This window comes from Cuculus canorus, chromosome 11 (genome assembly GCF_017976375.1).
Source record: "Cuculus canorus isolate bCucCan1 chromosome 11, bCucCan1.pri, whole genome shotgun sequence".
Taxonomy (NCBI): domain Eukaryota; kingdom Metazoa; phylum Chordata; class Aves; order Cuculiformes; family Cuculidae; genus Cuculus; species Cuculus canorus.
In genome coordinates this window covers 18465097-18486546 of record NC_071411.1, presented here as the reverse complement: position 1 = coordinate 18486546, position 21450 = coordinate 18465097, and the positions used below count along the sequence as shown (strand labels likewise).

The window sequence follows — 21450 nt, the reverse complement described above, 5'->3', positions numbered from 1 at the left end:
CTCTAAAGAGGATCTCCAAAATGTCTTGTTGAAATGAAACCTGTTCTCCAGCTGTTTTGTATGCATTATTGCTGCCTCTTACTGAAAGTTTAAAAGGTCCGTGTGATGTAATGCAATGATACCTTTGTGTGCAAAGCTGCTTGGAAGCAATCTGAGTCAACAGGAAAGCAATATCTTCTTAAAGCTTGTGACTTATATTAGTTTGTGATCTCAGGTATGAAGGAGATAAAAAGGGCAAAGGTTTACTGTAGATTCTCTTGAAGGCGTGTAGAGTTCTTGAAGTAGTAATAAATGGCAGATTAAAATTGATCTTGGTGAGACTTCCAATGTTAACCAGTGTTATGGAAGTAAACGACTTCAGCTTTTTGTCTGCTTCATCAAAAGGATCATGTTCTATTGTGCTGTCAAGAAACTGCTTTACCTGGAAATACCAGCTACGCAAAGAGCCTTTCTGGAGTATCTCTAGAATACTAAGCTTAAAACTACAATGAATGATTGGATGCCTGTTTGTGTATAAATACACACTCATCATTGTAATGGAAGAGATAATGTTCTTGAAGACAAGATTAAGGATTCAGAGGAGCATTAAAAGCAGAACTATTATTTTGAAGTGAAGGGGAGATGAGGATTTAGTATTAAAATGTTGAAATAATAATTAACGTTGCTAGGAAATGGTAGAAGAAAAACTATCTGGTGTAGATGAGTAGTTTTGAAACTACGGGTCGCCATGAATTGCTTCCTCAAGGTGATGGGATCGCTTCGTGTGTTGTTCCCGTGATGATTCTGCTGGCTTGGGTGCTTTTCGGTGGAAGAAGGAAATGTGTCTATATTTGCTCTTTTACTGTGGAGGGCAACTGACTTGACAGCTGCTAGGTGAACGTGATGATAGGCCTAAAATAAGCAGCTGTTTGAAGACAGAGCCTGCAAACAGAGCCTCGATCAAACTTACCATCAGCCAAAATAAGTGTATTTCTGCTGGAGTCAGGGAGGTGTGCCTGTTTTCACCACTTAAGAAACTGGCAGGTGATTGCTTTTGATGCCCAGGTGTGAACTGTACCGGGTGCCTGGCCATGCGGGGAAACTGGGGGACATTCTTGGTTTTCTCTGCTGCTGAAATACCACTTTTTTTCACCATAGGCTTCCATGAACCCATGCACATTAAAATAGTTACATGGAGAAAGGATATTAAGAAATAAACATGGAGGATTTTTAGAAACATTTTTTTCTGTTTATTTTGGTTTTAATTTCTTATGGATGCATGAACCATAGGAGATGGTCAAATAGTCATGCCTGGCACTATTATTACCTCAAGATACGTTTCCAACACTTTTGTCCTTCACAGAAACACTCAAAGATTTAAACTTATTGTCCTGACAATTGCTCAGAGAACCCCGAATGAAAGTTCTTTTGTAAGAGCTATGATGTATTAAGTCAGTTATGTGTTTTGCTAGGCTCTATACTTTCCAGAGAAAAAAATCACAATTTTCTGAGTTCCCAAGTGCTTAAAATGTCCAAAATCTGATAGAGAAGTGATTCGTTTTCTAGTGAGGGTTGAAGCTTAGTATATTATCTTCCATGGATGACTAAAGCTGTTCTATTTTTGTTCTGCCACACTAGTGTTAAATTCATGAAATGCAAATCTGAAGTGTATGTACTGTGCATATTTGCCCTAACCCTGGAAAGGAATAGAAGTTTATTACTAAGCACAGAACCATTTTTCAAGGTGTTGGTTTACATTCCTTTTGCTTACTAATGAACTATGGAAATTGCTTACTAATGAGCTATAGAAATGGAGATTCTGCCTTCTCCCAAGTATGAAAGTGTTCTCTATGTAGTAAGTAAAATGCCTTGTTAGAGGTTGTGGAGAATACATCTGTTTCAGAATACATCTTTTATGTTCTGTGGGGCCAAAGCTTCACCAGCTCCCAACTTTGCTGTTGCTGCCTACAGTTTTCTTCTAATAGTTCTGAAAATAAACATTTGTTTTTCATCAGTGCATAAATCTGCAGCACTTGATTAAGCAGATTCCAGCATATAGAAATAATAAGCCGAGAGATACAGCATCAGGACTGAACTTTGGGGATTTAGGTTTGCTTGGAAATTCTACATATCAAAACATCCAGTGCTGTATATTGATCCTTGTGTGCTGTACAGTGTTCAAGAAGGTGCTGAGGTGCTCTAGTGTCTTTTTTTTCAGTGCTTGAGCACAAAAACTAGGGAGATGGGATCTGTGAAATCTCTAGAAGGAGGAGGCAGAATGCATTTTTTTCCCAGCCATTTGCAAATCTGCTGGAGATAGAGAAGACCTTGGAAAAGAATTTAAGTAATAGCACTTCCAGTTCTGTATATGAATTTCAAGTCTCATGACCCTGAAGCCAGTAAGTTTATATGCAAATAAAACATTAACCTGAGTTAGAGATGTTGTGTGTGTGTTCATATACATACATTCATCAGTAATAAGCAAAGGCTTTAGAAAGGTTGTTATTTCTATTCTTAAAAAGAGTCATGAAGAATTTACTGATTGCGAAGAAAATAAATGTAAACTGAAATAGCTGGAGGCCATTTAAAAATGCTTTGTTGTACACCCTTGAAACAGCAAGGTTCTCTTTGGAGAAAAAATAACATATGTTTGGGAAATGAAAGTCCTGGTTAGAGGGACTAGAAAGTACAAATAATAAAAAAGGGAAACATGCAGGGAAAGAAATATAAACAAGGCAGTGAGAGTAAAAGTGGCTGATAGAGGAAGGTAAGTGTCAATGAAGAGTTATTGGTCAATTGATCTGTGTTTAACGAGTAGGATTTTTTTTGAATGAAGTAAGACAAACCCAGAGATGAAATTTTATGAATAAGGATGGTACATTTTGCCAATATTTGCTTCTGTAGATGGTGCTACGTGAAGGTGTGTCTTGTAGTAAGAGGGAAGCCAGATGCTGTGTTCCCATATAGCAAGAATAATTACTAAACTTTTCTCCAGTAAGTAAAGAGAATGTTAAATGATCACTATTAACATTTTTAAGATAGCAGTTTACCTCCCCAAAAATAGTAAAGACTGCTGGTACGTTCTAAGACACCAAGAAGCATGAGGGGATTAGAGAACAACCATTGTTTTCAGGTAGCTAAAATATGGAGTAACCAGGAATAAGTGTGTTGGCGTGAGATCAGTTCCAGGAAAAAACAAAACAAAATGAAAAGTGGATGTGGGAAGCGATGAATAGCGTGAATAAAAGATAGCAGTGTAATTCATGCTGACCATTACTGGTTTATGGGAACCAGTCAGGCTTTCTGCAGTGGAGCTCTGAGTTTAACTGAAAGATGATGATGTACACTTTGATTTCTGTAAGGCATTTGGTTTAGTTCCACGTGACAGCTTAACTTGAAGAGGAAGATGGAGTGGAAGGGGAGCAAGAGCTAAAATTGGGCAAATTCGGTCTTGAAATAAAGCAAAACCACTTTAGTCTGTGTATCCCTACTGGCTTGTAACTGAGTTTGGGTGCTGGCCCAGCAGCATTCTGCTGCAGTGTTGCTGTCATAGTAGGATTACATTCTTTCTCTAGAAATGGCAATTAACAGATGCTTTTTTCCCCCCCTCCTTAGATGAGTAGAAAGAGCTAGTGCCACAGGAAGCAATGTCCGATGTGAATACCATCGGTTTGTTTGTTTTGCCAGTGTAATACTGTCAAAGCTTTATTGAATGAGCTGACTTCAAGCTGTTGATATAGTTCAGACCTTGGCAGCTTTCTAATCTCCTTGAAGCTTTAGTGTTTGATTGCATTCGTTTGCCCTGCAAATAGTCAACTGTGTAAGTTCCCTTAAAGCAAGAATTTATCGAAAGCCTGTGTTTTTAATGGACAAGGGTCACAGGAGTGCAGAGACTTTGTAACGTTCACATGAGCTCTTTTTTTGAATATGAACTGAAAACTTGACCTCTGCTTCCTGAAACCTGTCAAACCGTGTGGTCACGAGAATAGTTGGACACTTCGCTTTAATTATTTAATGGTATGTGGAATCACTGTCTGCCTTCTTGTTGGCAGGTTACTGCTGTTGTTTTATGTGGATATTGTACGGTAGTTCCCTGTCTGCTCTATATACATAGAACAACAGCTTTTGTCATTATTGGAGGAGGAGTGATAAGATACATGAAGTGGTTTTGTCTATTTATTTTATTTCGTTATGGTTGGTTGAATTTTATTGTGATTTTCATGTTATTATCAGTATCTTCGCAGATTTTGGTAGAGTAATGGGTTCAGGGAAATATATGCATGTATTCTGTTCCTCATTGATTACCTGTTTGCGTTCAAATACATGATAGCCCACGTACTATGTGACTACTGCAGCTGAGGTTCTGTAAATACTTTCATTCTAAATGACCCCTCGTAGGGCATTATATCTTCCTTTGGGTACCAACTTGACAAATCTGTGCTTAGTGTAGAATAACACTGGTGAGAATTTGAGTAAAAATCCATTGGCTGCTTTTTGAAACTGTAGAAAAAGTGTATGTTTTAAGAACTGCAAACTTTACATGTTTTTTCTCATGAATACGTAAGCTGCTTAGTGGGTTCTTTATTTAAAAAATTAAGAAAGCTGCTTTAGAGGAGGGAGGAAATGGTTGGAAGGACTTTTTTTCTACTTAATGGGAAATTATTTAAGCATGAGTGTTTGTCCTCCCTTTCCTACCCACAGTTCCTTCTGTGGGAGTTGTTATTTTTAACTGCTGTTGTTCTGGAGGTAGTGGGTGAGCACTGCTCTCTTGAAAGCTTTCTGTTCTTGAACCCGTGGCGATAGTAGCAGTCTATAACCAGAAAATAAAGCGATCATTCAGTCCTCTGCCTATGCCTTGGGTAACAAGAAAACAATGAAAACCAACCAACCAAACCCCTGTAGATGCTGATTGTCCAGAAGTCTTCAGGTTGATCTGATCAGCACAGACTCCAGTAGTCGTTACTGCAAGTTTACGGGTTTGTGTCTCGAAGCTTTGAGATGGATGGATGACGATCTGCCTGCAGTGTTTGTCAACCCTTTGCTGCTCTTACTAGTGCTGGCTATTTACTCTTAGCTCTGTGTGAAGTCTTCTGTGTTGTGTTGGCACAAGTGTTCTCCATGTCAGGGTAGTGATTGGATTGTAGGAGGAAACCCCCAAACTTCCAGAAACGCATCCTTTTTTGGATGAGTCTGCTTCTATCTGATGTGTTGTACAGCTGTTGAAACTGCTGTGCTAAAATAGTGGGGAAATTAACCACTGGAAAGTCATGGGAGGATGTCTACTGCCAAAAGTCTAAATGCATCTGTAGTTGTTTTTTATTCAGCTGTAGTAGGTCATAAAAGCTGCTGATCAATAGTACAAGCAGGTGATTAGCAGTTTGAGTTCTGAATGTTTCTTTTAATTTAGTTGATGCAGTGTGCTGAAATTTGAAGGATGCAGTAAAAGGCCGGTGATGGAATGAGTGGGGGAAGGAAAGAAGAATTTGGAGTGGTTTTGTGAACTGAAGGTAAAGCCAAGGGCTCCTGAGTTGTCAAATTGGAACTTCCTACATGTTTGAGAGCCAAAAAAAAAAAACACCTGGTTACTCAGGATCATTGGATGAGCCAAGATCACTCTGTGCCATTGAAGCAAACGTTCAGTGTTCGAAGAGAACAGTTCACTGCATCGGATTGTGCAGAGGAACTGTTTTCCCATTGATAACGTTTTCATCAAATGCTGAGGCTTTAAGTGCCTCCTTCATGCTGCCTGATAGCACATAGCGCCTTTAGAAATTTCTTCAAGCAATATGTAAGTGTGTCAAAATTCAACTGATAAGGTCATAAAACTAATTGAAAAGAAGCAGAAACGTGAGGTCTGTCAAGGCTGAGCTTTCTGAAATGCAGCATGACTTGAAACAGGATTGGAGTGCTCTGCTATTTGGTATGTGCCGGTATAAAACCCATGGGTAGGTTAGGGTTTGGTGGTGTGTTCTTCAATGCTCCTGTGCCACTTGCATGCTGATTTTGGAATAAATCTTTTGAAGATCTATCGTTTGATAATTCAGCTAAAGACCATAGTAGCATGCAAATATAGCAGGCTAAAAAAATCTCTTTTGTCCAAGTTGCTTTGCTGTGCCACTTGAACATTTTAATCTGCAGCCTTAAAATAGCTTTCAAACACAGCTTTCTGAATGGAATATATAAATAAATGCACTCTTCCTTTCCCATAGAGGCAGGAAGGGTGTTCATGGGTTTAACTGTTTCACAACCCTTCCTCAGATGAGTTACTACACAATGCTTCTCCCTGCCCTCAGCCCCCTACCACATTTGAAACACTAATTCCTTGGTGGGACCTGTGGTTGTATCCTGATAGGATTCAAGACTTATTTAAAAATTCATTGGTTTTACCCACGTAGGAGTTCATATCAACACTAGGAGTTGGAAATGGCAGGTACAGAATGCAGAGAGCCCCGAGGAGAGTTGTGGATATTAACCTAGTTCAGAACTGCTGTCCTGCCCTTCCCTCAGCCAGCCCCTCGTGAGGGATACCTGCAGGTCCTCCGCTGCACGGCTTCTGTTCTCTCACTGCTTCCTCAGGATACAAATCTACTGGAGTGAATTGGTTTCAGAACATGTGAATTTCTACTGCTTAAAAATAAACTAAGCAAACAGGAAACACTTATTTTCGTTTTGCAACTCCGATTTATTTGGTAACTTTCTCCTTTCTTCCTTTCTCTCTTCTTACTGAATGTTCAAGGTTTGTTATTATAGATAATTTAAATTCCTTTCTCTCCTAATAATCTCTTACTGGCACATACAGGATAAGTCACATATATGGCTTGGCCGGATTATTACATTGACAAAGCACCAGAATAAACAGCAATGTGTTGTGAGTAGAATTAGCTGGTGTTTAACCTCCTTTTTAATTTATTCGGGTTCTATAACCCAGCTTGGCTCTAGTAAAAGCAGCCCGGTTGGTTGCTTCAGATCATTCTGTGGCATGCAAACTGATTACCCTAACCTGTCAAGATGAGTGCTGGGTGTAACTGGGAGAGCCTAAAGCCAGAATATTTTCAGGATTTTCTTGGCAGATGTCCAGGAAGAACCCACTCAGTAATCTGTAAATGTGTAATCCTTTTAATGCATCAACTTTGTTACAACGCATTAGTGTCAAATGTTAAGTGTAATATTTTAGTCTGTGAAGCATATTGTTGAACAAAAATTAAGCTGGAAGTTCAAAGTGATAGTGGGGGGAAAAAAAAACAGTGAAACCTTTTAGAGATGAATCTGGATCAGCTTCATTAGGTGTTCTCCACCATCATCCAAACGCTGCTGGCATTACATTTGCACAGGCTTACAGTGCAGGTGTTTGACCTTGAACTTAATGATGGCTGCAGGGGACCTCATCTGGTTTGAACTAACTGAAGATGAGACGTCGCCATCTAAGTTACTGCATTGGATTTTCTTGTTAATCTGTTAATCCATATTTGCAGTGTATCCTGATGTATTTCTAGTGAAAAATCGACCAGTTTATGGAGGTGATTGTTGCTAAAGGCTATGGTTAAAGGAATGTTCCTTTCCAGTGCGGCACAAGGAAGCTTGTGGAATTCAAGCTGTTATGAAACTTCTGAACTGTATACTTCCAGCTTTGTGTGTTTTTTGGAAGGTAGAGAGGAAGTTCTTCTAGTCTGCAGACCTTTCCTTCCTCTGTAATTTTAAACTCATTTCCTCCTCTTTTCTTCGTGAACAATTTAAGGTGCAGCACTTTTTTTGTTCAGGTTACAGGGTGGGGTGGGAGCCTGTGGTAAGCATTGATGCAAACCTGGTGCAGCCAGGGGCCACAGCCACCTGCGTACTCATTGTTCTGTATTTCTGTGATAGTCGGTTTGTTTTACCCTTTTGTTGTTTGACTTGGTAGTACCCAGCCTGAATCTGGGCTGGATTACTGACAGGGTTCCCAAGCTTTATGCGGGTTGAGGATAACTGTCCCCACCAGGACAGCCTCCCAGCAGGCAAGTTAGTCAGTGTCCTGATGGGCACAGAATCTTTAAAACCAAAAGGAATTGATACAATTCAAAGCTTTCTTGGATTAAAGCAGCACATTGGATTGAGCCTCTTCATCCTTAATACTACATCCCCTGGCTCTGGCCAGACGCTAAATCTGCAGCTTGCTCCAACTGCCTTATGCAGATACTGAACCATCCCAGCCTCTTCTTTTAAATTTATCAGTGCTTTGACATTAAATATTTCAAGTGGGTTTTGTTGAATAGAGTGTAGCTTTTTTTTTTGTGTGTGTGTTCTTCTTAAAGGTTACTTCTGGTTAGAACAAAATCGAAGGTTGGGAGTTCTTAGCAGATGTTATGATTAAATGTGACTGGTTGTAGGCTCCTTCCTCCCCCAGCTCCCAAATGTAACATTTGGGATGATGAATAGCAGAATTTCTAAGTGATGCTGGTAGCTCTAATTGTTCGGATTTTCGGGTATGTGTATCTGCATCTGAATAAATTCTTCTAGGAGCAAAAGCTGCGCTGCAAAACAGATGGTTCTTATCTGGTTTTCCTGTGTCGGGAAGCCCCCTTCATGTGGGATCACCCTGATAATTGTGAGTGTGTGGTTTGACACGGGACTTCAGTAGCCTCAACTGGAGATATATCACATAAAGGACTCGATGTGTGTTATGTCTTTTCTAATGTCTGGTGGACAAATTTTATATGCTTACACATTTCAGATGGATTTGGTTCTTTATAAGTGCAGGAACTAAGTGTTACTAAATCTTACCTCCAAAACAGTTCTCCTTATTTCTTTTTCTTCTTACAGTGAAATTGCCTGCTATCAGGCTAGTGTTGACCCAGTCGTCTAATATGTGCTGGTTTTGCCTCTGGCTCTTCAGCTTTCGATTTGTAGGAGTATTGTTAAATGGAGCTCATGCTGTTCATTCAGTTTCTCTCATTGTGCAGTTTGTCAGTTCTGTGCGCGCTGCCCTCGTGTAAGGACCTTTCTCAGCTTACCCCGAGGGAGGGTGCGTGTTTTCCACAGATGCCTTTTGGGAATCGTGTTGGGATTGTCTAGCAGCGAAAGGCCAGGCGGAGGAGTCTCTCTCAATCAGTGCAGCAGAATTGAGAGTGCTGTTGTGGAGCACCTGGAGTACAAAGCCCTTGTTTTCACAGAGTTTTGTTATTCAGTGGCTGAATGGCAGCTCTGCTGCCAGCAGTGAAGGGATGCACCTTTAGCATCTGAGCCGACAGAGAAAGTGCCTCACCGGAGTTAGCTTTTCTGCATGAGCTGGGTAAAATAAGCCATATATGGTATTTAGAACACTTTCTGATGCCTGCTAATGACTTAATATCTTTTATTTGTGTTTTTATCGGTGAATACAATACTACTGTAGTGAATTCAAACAGTTGCTGTATTTCCATAGCAAAGAGCTGCCTGGGAACCGAGCAAAATCCCATCCTGCTTTAATTTTTCTTTCCTCACTCAAATGTTATCTGGATCGTGCCAGCACTGGAACAAGGGCAATGGAAGTGGGTTGTTGTGGTAGTGCTGGTATTGAGGAGTAAGTGTTCAACACCAGGAATTAGCTGCTGGAGGCGAATAGAGGAAGAGTAGCTAAGGACAGCCCAAAACCCAGCTGTTCCTCAGCTTGATGCTGACAGTATTTCAGGTTTCTACTAGTCCACAGTTCAGGAATGGGTATTTGAGGGACTGACTTCCAGTTTCTTTGTACCACGCTTCATAGATATTTCATGAAAGCCTGAGTTAGTCCACCACCTGCTAATAAATTTGATCATCGTCCGAGTAGAAAACCATGTCTAAAATCTGCAAGATATTGTGCAAAAATATCTTATTTCCTTCTCTGATATAATACTTTAGGTTTTAGTAGCAGTGCTGTGTAATGAGAATGAATTCAATGCCCCTGTGTCTGAGACCCAGAAATAAACTGCTTTAATATACTTTAAAAAGACTTCATGCACTTACACGCATGTGTACGGAAGCTTAAACAGAAAACTGGGTTGCTCTTCCAAGGAAAACCCACAATTCCAAATCCAAAATCTCAAAATTGAGTCAGACTCTGCCCTGTTAGACCTTTTAAGATTTGGTTTCAATGATAATTGCACTTCTTTCCTCATGTGATACGGGAGCCTACCAGTACCGTGCGAGCGTGGGGTTCTGAGTGGTATGAAGCGATCACAGCGGAGAGGGAGTTGTTTCTTCATGCGATCCCTGACCGCCTCCTGTCATACACGTCGGGGAGGTGAGCAGGACAACAAGTATAATTATTGTACCACCTCACACTTTTTTATTGGTTTTGTTTTATGTAGAACCAGCTCAAGATGTTTGCAGCCACTGCAATGAGTTTCTAACGCCAGCAGCGATTTCTTGGGTAATCTCTGTAAAGAAGAAACCTTTGGTTATGTTGAAGATACAGTACTACTCCCTCACAGTGAAAGGAATTGTTCGGGGCAGGAGTCCATTATTTCTGGACCGGCTTCATTTCAAGTTCATTGTTCACCTTTGAACTGCTGTTCATTGTCTGGTGGCTTTACAAAGAGGCAGCTAAGCCTCATTGAAACTTAAAAATCAATTAAAAAAAGAAAATCCTGCATCTCTATATATCCATTTGTGACCTCGAAGTGGAGGAGGCACACAAATGTCAGATTGATTCCATTTTCATCCTGGATAAATATTGATACTGAAGTATGTTTTACAAAGATCTGCTGAACTTCCTGGAAATAATATCTGCCTACAAGAGACTGTTAGTGCCCCGACCTAGCTGAAGTATATTAAAATATTATTAACATAGAAAAAAGTTAACTGGCTGAGTACAGTGGGTTCCAATGTCATTTCCTTGTCTGGAGGAGCACTGAGAAGGCTGCTAATGCGACTGAAGTCCTACTGCCGCTCCGGCTGTGGGTCTGACAGCCCCAGCCAAGCAGGATGTTTTCAGTTGTTGCACTGACAGTAGACTCAACAATTCACTGTCTCTGTTTATACAGCAATAGTCTATATTTAGTGATCTTGAATCCTGGTTAACAAACAGTAGTGTTTAAAAGAGAAAGGGGGGGAAAAAAAAAAAGCCCAAACAACCTCCGTGTTTGACAAATGCCATAGTCCCCATGGGCCTTGGTGACCTCTAGGATGGGGCAGGTGCTGCTGGAGCCCGGTCACACCTCCAGATCCCTCTGCTCTATCAGGCAGAGGTGAGGTAGCACCCAAAGGATCCTGAATTATAAAGCAGGGCTCCTATGATCATACTCTTATTTATCACTTAAGTATTTGTCTAGCTGCTAATTTTCATTGTTCTAGGAAAGCAGTATATCACGTTTAGTCATAAAGCATTTATTAGATGGAAAAATATGATACAGAGGAGCTTTTGTTATTGCCTTCTACGAATCCAGAATCTCATTTTTTTTTCTTGGTGCTTTGTTAAAAAGCTGTAAAAAATAAAAAGAGAATAGTCTGTACTGATAGACACGACTCTCCCGTGTGCTGCTGCACGTGCAGCCACAAAGCACGATGCCATTTTAGTGAGACAAACCCGTTCGATTCTTGGTAAAAACATGACCAGAACCTTTCCGTGTTAATGCTTCAGTGGGTGCTGCATAAAATGGTGCTGTTCTTTGGGATGCAAAGGACATGTGCTTCTGGGAACATCTGGCCGGCTGTTTAGAAGATGCAAGTGTTCTAAGAGTTTGAATGAGGTGTCCTTTTGGGTAAATCTGTACTCGTTATTTCTTTAATATTAATAGAATGAGATAATGCATGAAATCCTGGCTCCAGCACACTGGATGGCAGAAATCCCACTGATTTCAATATGCCTGGGCTTTTTCCTTCTGTGTCTTGGTTGCTATGACTTTTTTTTTATCCTATCGATGTTGCAGTGAAGTGTTCAAGGAAAGGAGAAGAGCAAAGAAACTCTATGTAATTTAAACTGTCAGTCGGCAATCACCCTGCGTAGCAGCTGAAGGAATGTGACACTCTGGTGGTCATACGCCTTGACGGTGAACCTGGACCCATGGAGACCTCTCCGAGAGTACACTTAATCAGTGTTCCTCTAGAGACTTCTGTCATTCTTGCTTGCCTCTTGCTTATGCCACTGTAAATTAGAAGTTGCTCTACTGAAGGTGAAGTATCTAAATCAGTGTTAAGTGAGAAGAGAATAAGGCTTCTGCCTCTTGATTTTAGATAAATGAAAATAACAAAACCTTATGCTTTTTTTTTTTTTTTTTTTTTTTTACGCAGTGCTTTGGAAAAGAACAGGTCTGGTAATTTGCATCTGAGAATAGACATTTTCCCGTTAAACTGGATGACAGGTTTAACTTCACGTCCCTCAGGCTACAAAGTACCATCAAAAGTTGAGGTCAAAGACCAGTGACATTTACTGGCATAGGGATTTTGGGGTTTGTTTGGGGGGTTTTGTTTTTGTTGCTCTACACTTTCTGCTGAACCTGTTAAAAAAAATAAATCTGGATTCAATCATCTTCAGGGTCATCTTCAGGAAAAGGCCATGTCAGTGAGCATCCTTACTCCACTGTTGGCTTTGTTAAACGTACTGCGAATGGGTGTTGACCTGCTGTCTCCTTTACTCCTTTAGACCTCTCTTTCCTTACCTCTGGGGAGCCTAACAAGAGTTTGTGACAACAGGATGTACGTAGAGGCTGTACTAATAACAAAATATGCTCAGTGTTTGGGGTTTTTTTTTGTGGTGGCTCCATGTGAAGTATCTGGCCACACCTAAGAATTACTGCTGGGGATACAAAGCTAAGTAGTTTGAAGTCTTTGGTTTCATCTGTTATGCCATTGAGTTAATGTACTCTTGGCTAGACCCGCTGGGCTTTCTACTGTTGTGCGATTTACAGAACTGCTTATCGCTGCGAGTAAATATAAGCTGGCTGAAAGAAGGAATAAATCTTATATTAACTTAGTGCTGTTAAAAATAATGCAAGGTGCAAAGATAATTTGACCTGTGATTTCTGTTGGAGCATAAATTCAGGAACCTGTACTGTCTGCTGCTTTGCTCTTTGCGTTAATGTCAGGACTTTGCACATCCAAGCTTCTAATCTTTGCTGTAAACTGTATTAAAATACCAGTACAAATGTTGAAAAAGAACTGTTTGCTTAAGAACGGTGATTCAGCAGTCGAAAGTTTCTGTCTGTGTGTGAGGAACATGGTGGCAGTCACTCGATGGTAGCACTTACTCTAATGATGCAGATAAATTGTGCTTGCTCTTCTCTCTGTATATACATTTATATTTCTTCCCTGCTGTGCACAATTTTAGCGCCTGATTTATCAACCTCAATTACAGGGGCAGAGCTTGATCTCTTTTCTTCCATCCCTTCTCTGTGCAGCCAGATGGGTGCATTGGCTGCCATATTTTTTAAAAACCAAAAACACTCCGCAGCCCATCTGGAATCTCGGTTGGCGTTGGCTAAAGCCAGCATCGAGCAGAGATTCCAGATAAGTGCCAGCAGCAACACATTTCTCACTTTCAAAAAAAAAAACCAAAAACCCACGTAATTTTCTTTCAGCTCTTGAGTTGAAACTTAAGATGGAATCAAAAACTGTGTTAATTCCAAAACCACAGAAGCAGCGCTGTGTTAATACAGATGCTTCCTGAAATATTCAAGGAGTGTTCTGCAAATGTGCTGAGAATCCTGCGTCTATTTGGACGCTGTGGTTACGCTGCACTTGAAAACTGGATTGCAGTATATGTCGGCTTTTCCTTTGCAGAGCTCATGTAGCCAACACCCACGTACCACTGAGCATGAACTTTGGTAGTACAGCCTTCCACAAGGGATATATTAGCCCACCATGGAATCGGTTTACAGTTTGGGTAGCTTTTCCCAGAGTAAAAATGATTATTTTCAAGTGAGATGGAGCATGTTTGAAGAAGCTGACCTTCCCATTTAGCTCTATATGCAAGTTGTTCAATGTGGAATTAGAAATCTTTCAGCTCCCCAAGTCACTGATAGCGCATACACAGATTTTTAAGTCGATATAATAAACAGTGTGTGCATGGGAAGTAAGAATGTAGGGGAAAAACAAAGACAACAAATCCCCCCGTTATCTTGTGTTTAGAGCAGATAGAAGTGTTTATTTTGGACTCTGCCTGTGTGAATGAGAAAAAAAAAATTCCACGTCCCAGATTTTTGATATTTTTTTACAGAGATAATATTTAGTTTTGGTAATTTACTGCAAAAAGACACGTTGCAAAAGTAGAGAACACTCCAGAATCTAGGTTTGATTTTTTTTCCCCCTGCACTTTTTACTCTTATTTTTAATATGAAGTAAAATGGGAAGCTTTATTTTGTGACTCAGTGGAGCAAAACTGACCCATCTGAGAGGGAACTCGGCCTAGCAGCAGAGGGAATGCAAGGAAATTCTGTCCCATCTAGAGCGCAGTTACTGCTGGAATTACTGCTATTACTGTAATTCTGCTTTTGGACCTCAATGGACTACCTCAGCATGATTTTGGGAGGAAAGAGATAGTAGGGCAATTTAGATTAGTAAACAGCTGTATCAGTGTGAATTCAGATTCTTTAGTATTTAGTAGTACCTTTAAAAAACAGTTTTTCTTCCTCTGAACTTAAACCTTTGCTTTTGGACACTAGTACTTATTTCAAAAACAGAAAAAATAACCCCAATATCATCAATAAAAAAATAACAAAAAGCCAAAGCAAACCAAACCCCAGCCCAAACTGGACAAACCCCCTACGCTAGAATGATGGTCTTCTTTCCTCCTTAAAACTTGATGCTTAATTCTGAGTTGTTCTAGCTTTATATGAATTTCTTCAACAAGGAGTTTAAATATGTATGTATATTTTGAGTACATTGCAAAGCCTTGTTATCACGTGCATGGGATTTTTAAGTTGTTTCCATTTTCATCCATGATATATTCAGAGGCTGTATGCTAACATGAAAGCCATAATGAAGTTAGCTTTATTTACATGCAAGTTACGGGTTATAAAATCCAAATTAATTCATACTGTTTTGCTGTATTAACTTCTTTACATCCTCCTTAGGATGCAAGAGTATTTTTGTTTCTTTAGACTGGAGATGTACTCCTGTCTTTCAGATGGTAGAGAATAGATGGCACTGGAGACAAGCGCTTAGTATGGCACAATGCTGAAACGAGTACTTTACACCTCTCTTATGTTAACAATTCTGATTTTTTAGGCAATGACATCCGTTATATCAACTCTGAGTTCGCCCCGGGCTGGCCTTTTACATACTTTTGATTGGAAATGCATGGATCTAGATGAAATGCAATAACCAGCACTTTGTAACTCGGTTCTGTAGACTGGACTGTGATATTTAGTGGAGTGGCTGATGAAGATGAACCAAGGAAGCCTTGCTCTGGCATAGGACTCACTGGCCTCAGACTGGGGAGCAGTGTGTCCTTGGCAGGCCAAGGAATATGCCTCTTATGAGTGCTCCTACCTTCTTTCCCATCCCCGTGCAAAGATAGCACAGTGCTTTTATCGAGTCCTTAAGAGAGGCACTGGTTAAGGGTGGAGGGCTTAGATTTTTCAATGGGAAGAGGAATTCGGTACACCTAGATGTTGTGGAAAGGCTTGGATCTTCTTGTTCGCAGTCACTGCGTGCTTTTCAAAGTGCTGTGCTTTGGTAGACTGGTGTGAGATGTGATCCTGAGAAGTTGTGGTGTCCTGTCATCTGTGAAATAGGCTGGGCTGCTGGGTCGCTTTGTAGTACAAGCGGTTGCTGCCTGGTTATTGCAAATGAAGTTAAGCTCGGAGGATTATGGGCTGAGCTTTTGGAAGTTGTCTGACTTGTGACTGAAGGGTGCCACTAACTCTAGGTGGTTCCTTAGGTACAAAGTTTTGTCATAATTGTCAATATTATAGTTTAAAAAGAGTACTACTAAATGAGATAAGCTGATATCTATTTACAGTTCAGATACTCCGTTTCATTTATTCTGTTAATGTTCTTTGTAGTCAGTCATTTGGAGTGGTATTTCTGTTTTGTACAGCAGTGGAGAAAGACCTTTGAAATTAGAGTGACATAACGACAAAGCCTGAGAACTGGCTGGGGCTGTGGGAGCACTAATAGTGCCAGAATCTTCCAACTTGGGTGCTGAATTTTCCAGGTTGTGTTTCTTTAAAACTTGAATGATTTTGAGCAGCCAGAAAATGCTAAAGCTTCAGCATAATGATGTGTGGGTGTGGTGTCAGGAACTGTTATTTCCCTTGAGAATATTTGTCATCCTTTGAATAAGATCAGAAATAGATTTGAGCGCTCACTACTATGAGTTTTTTCTTCTTAGTATTTATTTTATTCTTTTATTAGATGCTGTTCGTCTTATTGTTTCCTCCTCCTCCCAATAGCTCTTAGCCCTTCTGCATGTTTAGTCTCCAGCTTGTCCTGTCTGCCTTGTGGGTTATGACCTGTCTTGGCTGGGAACCAGCAACTCCCTGGAAGAGAAGTGGGGTGGTTTGTTGTTCTCCCACACCTTGCACAGCAGGGCTCTGAGCCTGCCAGTGCACTCTGAGGCGTTGCTCTAATGCAATGGTGAATATTCCTGCCTACTCTTCTGCTGTATTTCTCAGCTTCTAAAGATGATTTGAGCTTAAAAGAAAAGCAAATTAAAAAAAGTGCCTACCTAGAAACAGCTCCATACATTGAAAGTAGGAAATACCTCGCCCCCACGCTCCTTGCTGAGCACTGATCGAGCCAGCTCAGTTGAGAAACTTCCTGCAGAGCGATGCTGGAGTTCACGCTGGCTTCAGCATCCAGAGAGATGTGGAGGGGACAGCCTCAGCTGAGAGTTGGAAACCTTCCCATCACCTGGGCTCTCTGAGGTGCTGGTACCAGGGGAAGAATTTGGCTCCCAACTTCTTTTGGCTGGATGAAAAAAAGGAAAGGAGCTGCTCTCAGTTTTTATTTCAATCTGCTCTGGAAGGCTGGTCTTAAACCTGGTGTACACTGTTTACTCAGTGTTCTGGACACAGTTGCTGCACAAGCATAGCTATGCATATAGCAACTTTCAAAATGTGTTGGAGATAACGCCACAGGGCCAGCACCCCTGGCACAGGACCTAGAGGATACCCAGGTTTTTCTGGAGCTGCTTCTAGAGCCCTGGCAAGTTATCCTGGAGCATCTAGGATGGTGTGTGAATGAGAAACTGCGTAGTTTTGTGTGTTTTCTGCCCGCGCTAGACATGCAGCTTCTCGATCGTGTGCTGATGGAGACAGGCAATCTCTTCGTCTGTGTATTAGAATGAACCTGGCACAGCTTGGGTACCACATAAGCAAAATTGGATCTCATCATCCATAGCTCATTTTTATTAACTTTGGTACTGATATCAGCATTTCATAAATGAGAACAGCGTCTCGTGTCAAGCCAGCTTTCTTTTCTGCTGCTCAGTTAATGGAATCTGAGTGGCAACAGGCCACTAACTCAAGGCATAATTTGGGTAAATACTCCAGATTCGTTTTCCCCTGTTCAGGAAGTACTGTCAATATATACATGTTTTTACTGGCCTTTTCTGTTTACGTGGGCGCTTGTTTCTTGCCCATGGCAGGTTGCTCAAAGAACTTTCTCAAGTACCTATACTTGCAGTGTCTCTTTTAACTTTCTGTTTATTTGTTTCCTTTCTGTAACAGGGAAACAATATTTTTTTGTGCTTTAATTGTAGGGGGACTGTTGAAATGGGTCTGTCAGCTTAATTTTTTGCTGGTAGGGAGCTTGTTCTCTGCCAAAGTAGAATTCCTTTTTCTTACATATATATATCTCTTAGGAATTTTTTCAGTGTCCCCACGGAAGTTGGACTATGCAGTGGTTAACCATGTCCTATTTTTCTATGCAATTGCAACTTTGCAGCTTATCTACTATCTTGCAGCAGAGAGAGAGAGAAAGTGTGTATGTATTTGACTGTAGGAGCTTAAGAGGGCTGTGAGAAGCTATTTTGCATATCTGGAATTGGAATGATTCCTGTTGGAATGATTTCTTGCATTAGTAAGGTTCTTCACCTGTAGAAAACCAGGAGTGGTGGTGACAGCTGCCATCCTGTGTGGACAGGATAATGGGCCTTTGTTTAGAATTGTTTTCTGTTGTCTGCTCAATAATTCAGAGATGGAAGAACACTTCTAAGCCATGTTTATTTAAATGTAAAAGCTTGCAACAATCGATAGACACTTCAGCACAAGTCAGATCTGCAGTACCCAGCAGATGTAGCCATCTCCCAAGTAGCATAAGGATGCCTAATAAATAAACTCAAATCCCTGAGAAAATTCTGCTGTGTTTGAGGGGATGTGTGTTATCTCTTTTTATCAGCCTCTGAGCTGCTGTTGTTGTGCTCTCTACATGGGATTAGTAATAGCAGGATTAGTACAACATACTATAACTGGCAAAGGGGAGGGTGATGCCACGTTCTAAAGGTGCCTTATGGCTGCGGGAGGAAGGGCACTTTGGGTGTTCAGACATCAGCTGTTGGTGCTGTGGTTGGTGGGGGCATTTTTAGGGGACAGAGGGGACAGCTGTAGTCCGATGTTCTGTTGCTGTTGACGGTACCATCCATCTAATTTTGCTGGTTAAATGTGCTGTAATAAGAATCATGATAGGCTTATTTTAAATGGCCAAGTGTTTGGTCCTTGACACCCTTTTCTATGAGATGCTACAGTTTTCAGTTGCTACTTTTCCCAGTGATTTTGTGAGGGAAGAGGTTGTTCCTTAAGGCTTTGTTCTTGGCCTCTTTGCTCTTCATGTTGGTCTCCAGGTAATTTCCTCAGTTTGTAGGTGAATCAATAATAGCCGGGGCTATCATAGCTCCCTGCAGATGATTTGTCAGAGTGTCTCTGTGTCCTGTGCTAAGCTTCTGCTTTCCCATCTCTGCACTGACTTGTCAGCGTAAAATGCCTTATGGAGTCTTCTCAGAGCAAATAGTGGTACAGAAACTTCAGTATCAGTGAGGAGCACACCAGGTAGGGTATTCTGAATTTCCTCCATCTCTCCAGTTTATTTTCTTTTCCAAGCATTTCTCTGCTAACCTGTTCTGATTAATATATATTAAGTAAATCTGTCTTCTCAGTCATACTCATTACTCCCGTTGGTCCAGCCAAAACACTTTTAGTAACCTACTTGTCCTTGAAATTCCGTTCTTAGAAATCCCTTCTCATCTAGTTATTGCATCTGATGGATACTTTTTGTCAGTCTTGAAAGCTATACATAACTGTGTCCCTCTCCATTTAGCTTCGCTTGCTAGGCTTTCCAAGGTCTCCTGTCACTTCTGCTCTGCTACTTGCTTGTCAGATGTTTCGTGATCCATCTTTGTGCTGCCTTCTCTGTGGATCCCTATATGTTAATTTGTGACCTCCCTGCATTCATCTGAACAGGTCTCTACCCTGTCTGCTTTCTAAGTCTCTCTGGAAGACCTATGTGTACCGTGCTGCTCAGTGAACCGCGCTGACAGATGTACAAATTGCTGACTGTTCCCTGAATCAAGGTTCAGAAGAGTGTTTGGAAAATGCCTCACATCTATATTTGCTGGCAGCACCCGCAAAGCAATAATACTTGAAGTGGAAATCAGTCTGACTTCTTGGTACAACTTCTCCACTTGTAACTCCTGGCATGGACGGCTGAATCATGTTCGTCTAAATAGACAGTGCTGTGAACAGATGGTAAATAATTTACGAAAAGTGAAGCTATGAGCAGGCCTAAGATTGAACTTTGTGTCATATCTTTCTTACTGTCATAGATGTAGACTCGCAGCTCTGAATCACAGCAGACTATACTCCATTTATAAGATGAATTTTGAGTCATTTAAAAGTAAATGAGACAAAGCTGAATTTCTTGAATTAGGCTAATAACAGGCAGTAATCCCCCGGAATACAAGGCTGTGAAGAGACTGAAAAGCATTGCCAGAAATTCATCTTCTGCCTCTACCCAGAAGCCCTGGTCCAAAGTAATGCTGAAGCCACTTGTCGTTTTCACTTCAGCTGTTCCACTGACATGTTCAAACCCTGTACTAGGTGCTGTGTCAGAAAGTTTCTTGACGATTGAAGAAACAACATTAACTGTGAATTTGGGAAGGTAGTGCAGGAGGAATAAATTCAATATTTTAGAAGTAAGGGGCCATCCTGGTTGCTAGGTGCTTTGGGAATGTTCACCAACAGTGATACCTCTGTAAACTTAGAGTGACTTTCATCGTGATCCCCACTGTACAACACCACAGCAAGTGCTAGTATTTGAGAGAGAAATGCCGGGGTCTGCAGTCCCCGGGGAGGTTACAGACCTGTTCCTGGTTGTAATACGGGGCTGAAAGTACTACAGGATGTTATTCCTCAATTTATTGCAGTTAACTTTGTAGGCATGCTTTTGTTTATTTGTTGGTTCCCCCCTCCTCTCCGCTTTGCAGAACTGTGGTTCTCTCTAAACTGTTTTAGGGGAAACACAGAGTTTTAGCGCTGATTTGACGTCACGCTCCACTGTACAAAGCAGTAATTATCTTTCTGTCTTCCTGTGATTGCGTTGAAAGCAGAACCAAGTTAAAAATGAAGGGATGCTTTGACAGTCAGCGGTGTGCGTTTGCAAATCACCAGCTGAAGGCTGCATTGTCTCGATGCTGTATTTTCAGCATGCAGAACTGATTCCAGGAGACCAAAGAGGTACAGTATGTTTTCTCCTGTCTTTTTGATCAGTCCAGTCTTTCCAGATGTTTTACATCTTCCACAGCAGTTGGGGTATTGGCTGGGAGCAGCTGCCTGTTTGCTACCTGCAGCAGCTGCCTGCCAGAGGCCGTGTTGGCTGAGGACTTTTCATGTAAAAGCGAGTGTTATCACTGCTGAAGTCAGCAAGCTGAATATTGACTTTCATGGCTTGAATTAGCCACCCGTATTCGAAATAACTTCCTGTTCTAGAAGAAACTGTTATCGATCTTTGGAGGATTCAGCCACTGCTTTTCTCCTGATGTAGCCACTTTTTCCAGCTAAGATCTCGTTTTTGGCAGTGCCTGTGGATCTGTTGACAAGACTTAGGGGAACCATAGCTTGATGGAGTTGCTTGTAGCACAGCCCGCCCAGATTAGCCATACTGTGTGCCCACACCTGCGGCTGCCCAAAATAATTGCAGTTTTGCTGGCCTTTAGGTGTATCTGCAGTAGGGACTGTGTAACCCCCTGAACAAGTGCTTGCTTTCTTACACAGCCTCCAACACTCCAGAGGAGAGGTAGTTGGTAATGTTCACTAGAAGCAAACTCAGTCCAAATGGTATCTGAGATACTATAGTCAACTCTTAGCCCTAAGATGTAATACAGAAGGGAGTTTCATGGCAATTGATGTGTGAAAAGTCTTAGATTTGGTTGTGGATTATACACTTTTAAGATTCTTTTCTAAGTGTTCTTTGAACTTGCACCCTTTAATCAAAAACTTCAGTGGTAAGGCTGTTCTGCAGTAGTACATAACAGTGCTCCTCATTAGTCATGAAGACAGACTGGGATTTCAGTCAAACTGATGACCAGAAATTTTGTTTGGAATA

At 41.1% G+C, this 21450-nt stretch overlaps 1 protein-coding gene across 2 annotated transcripts in view; it reads left to right on the top strand.

Moving 5' to 3' along the window:
* Window positions 1-21450, top strand: part of PTPRG (protein tyrosine phosphatase receptor type G) — a 416754-nt gene that overhangs the window by 25809 nt on the left and 369495 nt on the right. The window contains exon 1 of one of the 2 annotated variants that reach the window (XM_054076619.1): window positions 20522-20582. The exons of the other annotated variant lie outside the window; for it this stretch is intronic. Coding sequence (XP_053932594.1) covers window positions 20537-20582 — 46 coding nt within the window. The 5' untranslated portion in view covers window positions 20522-20536. Of the gene's footprint in view, window positions 1-20521; window positions 20583-21450 lie in introns of those variants that run through there. 2 annotated transcript variants of the gene reach the window in all.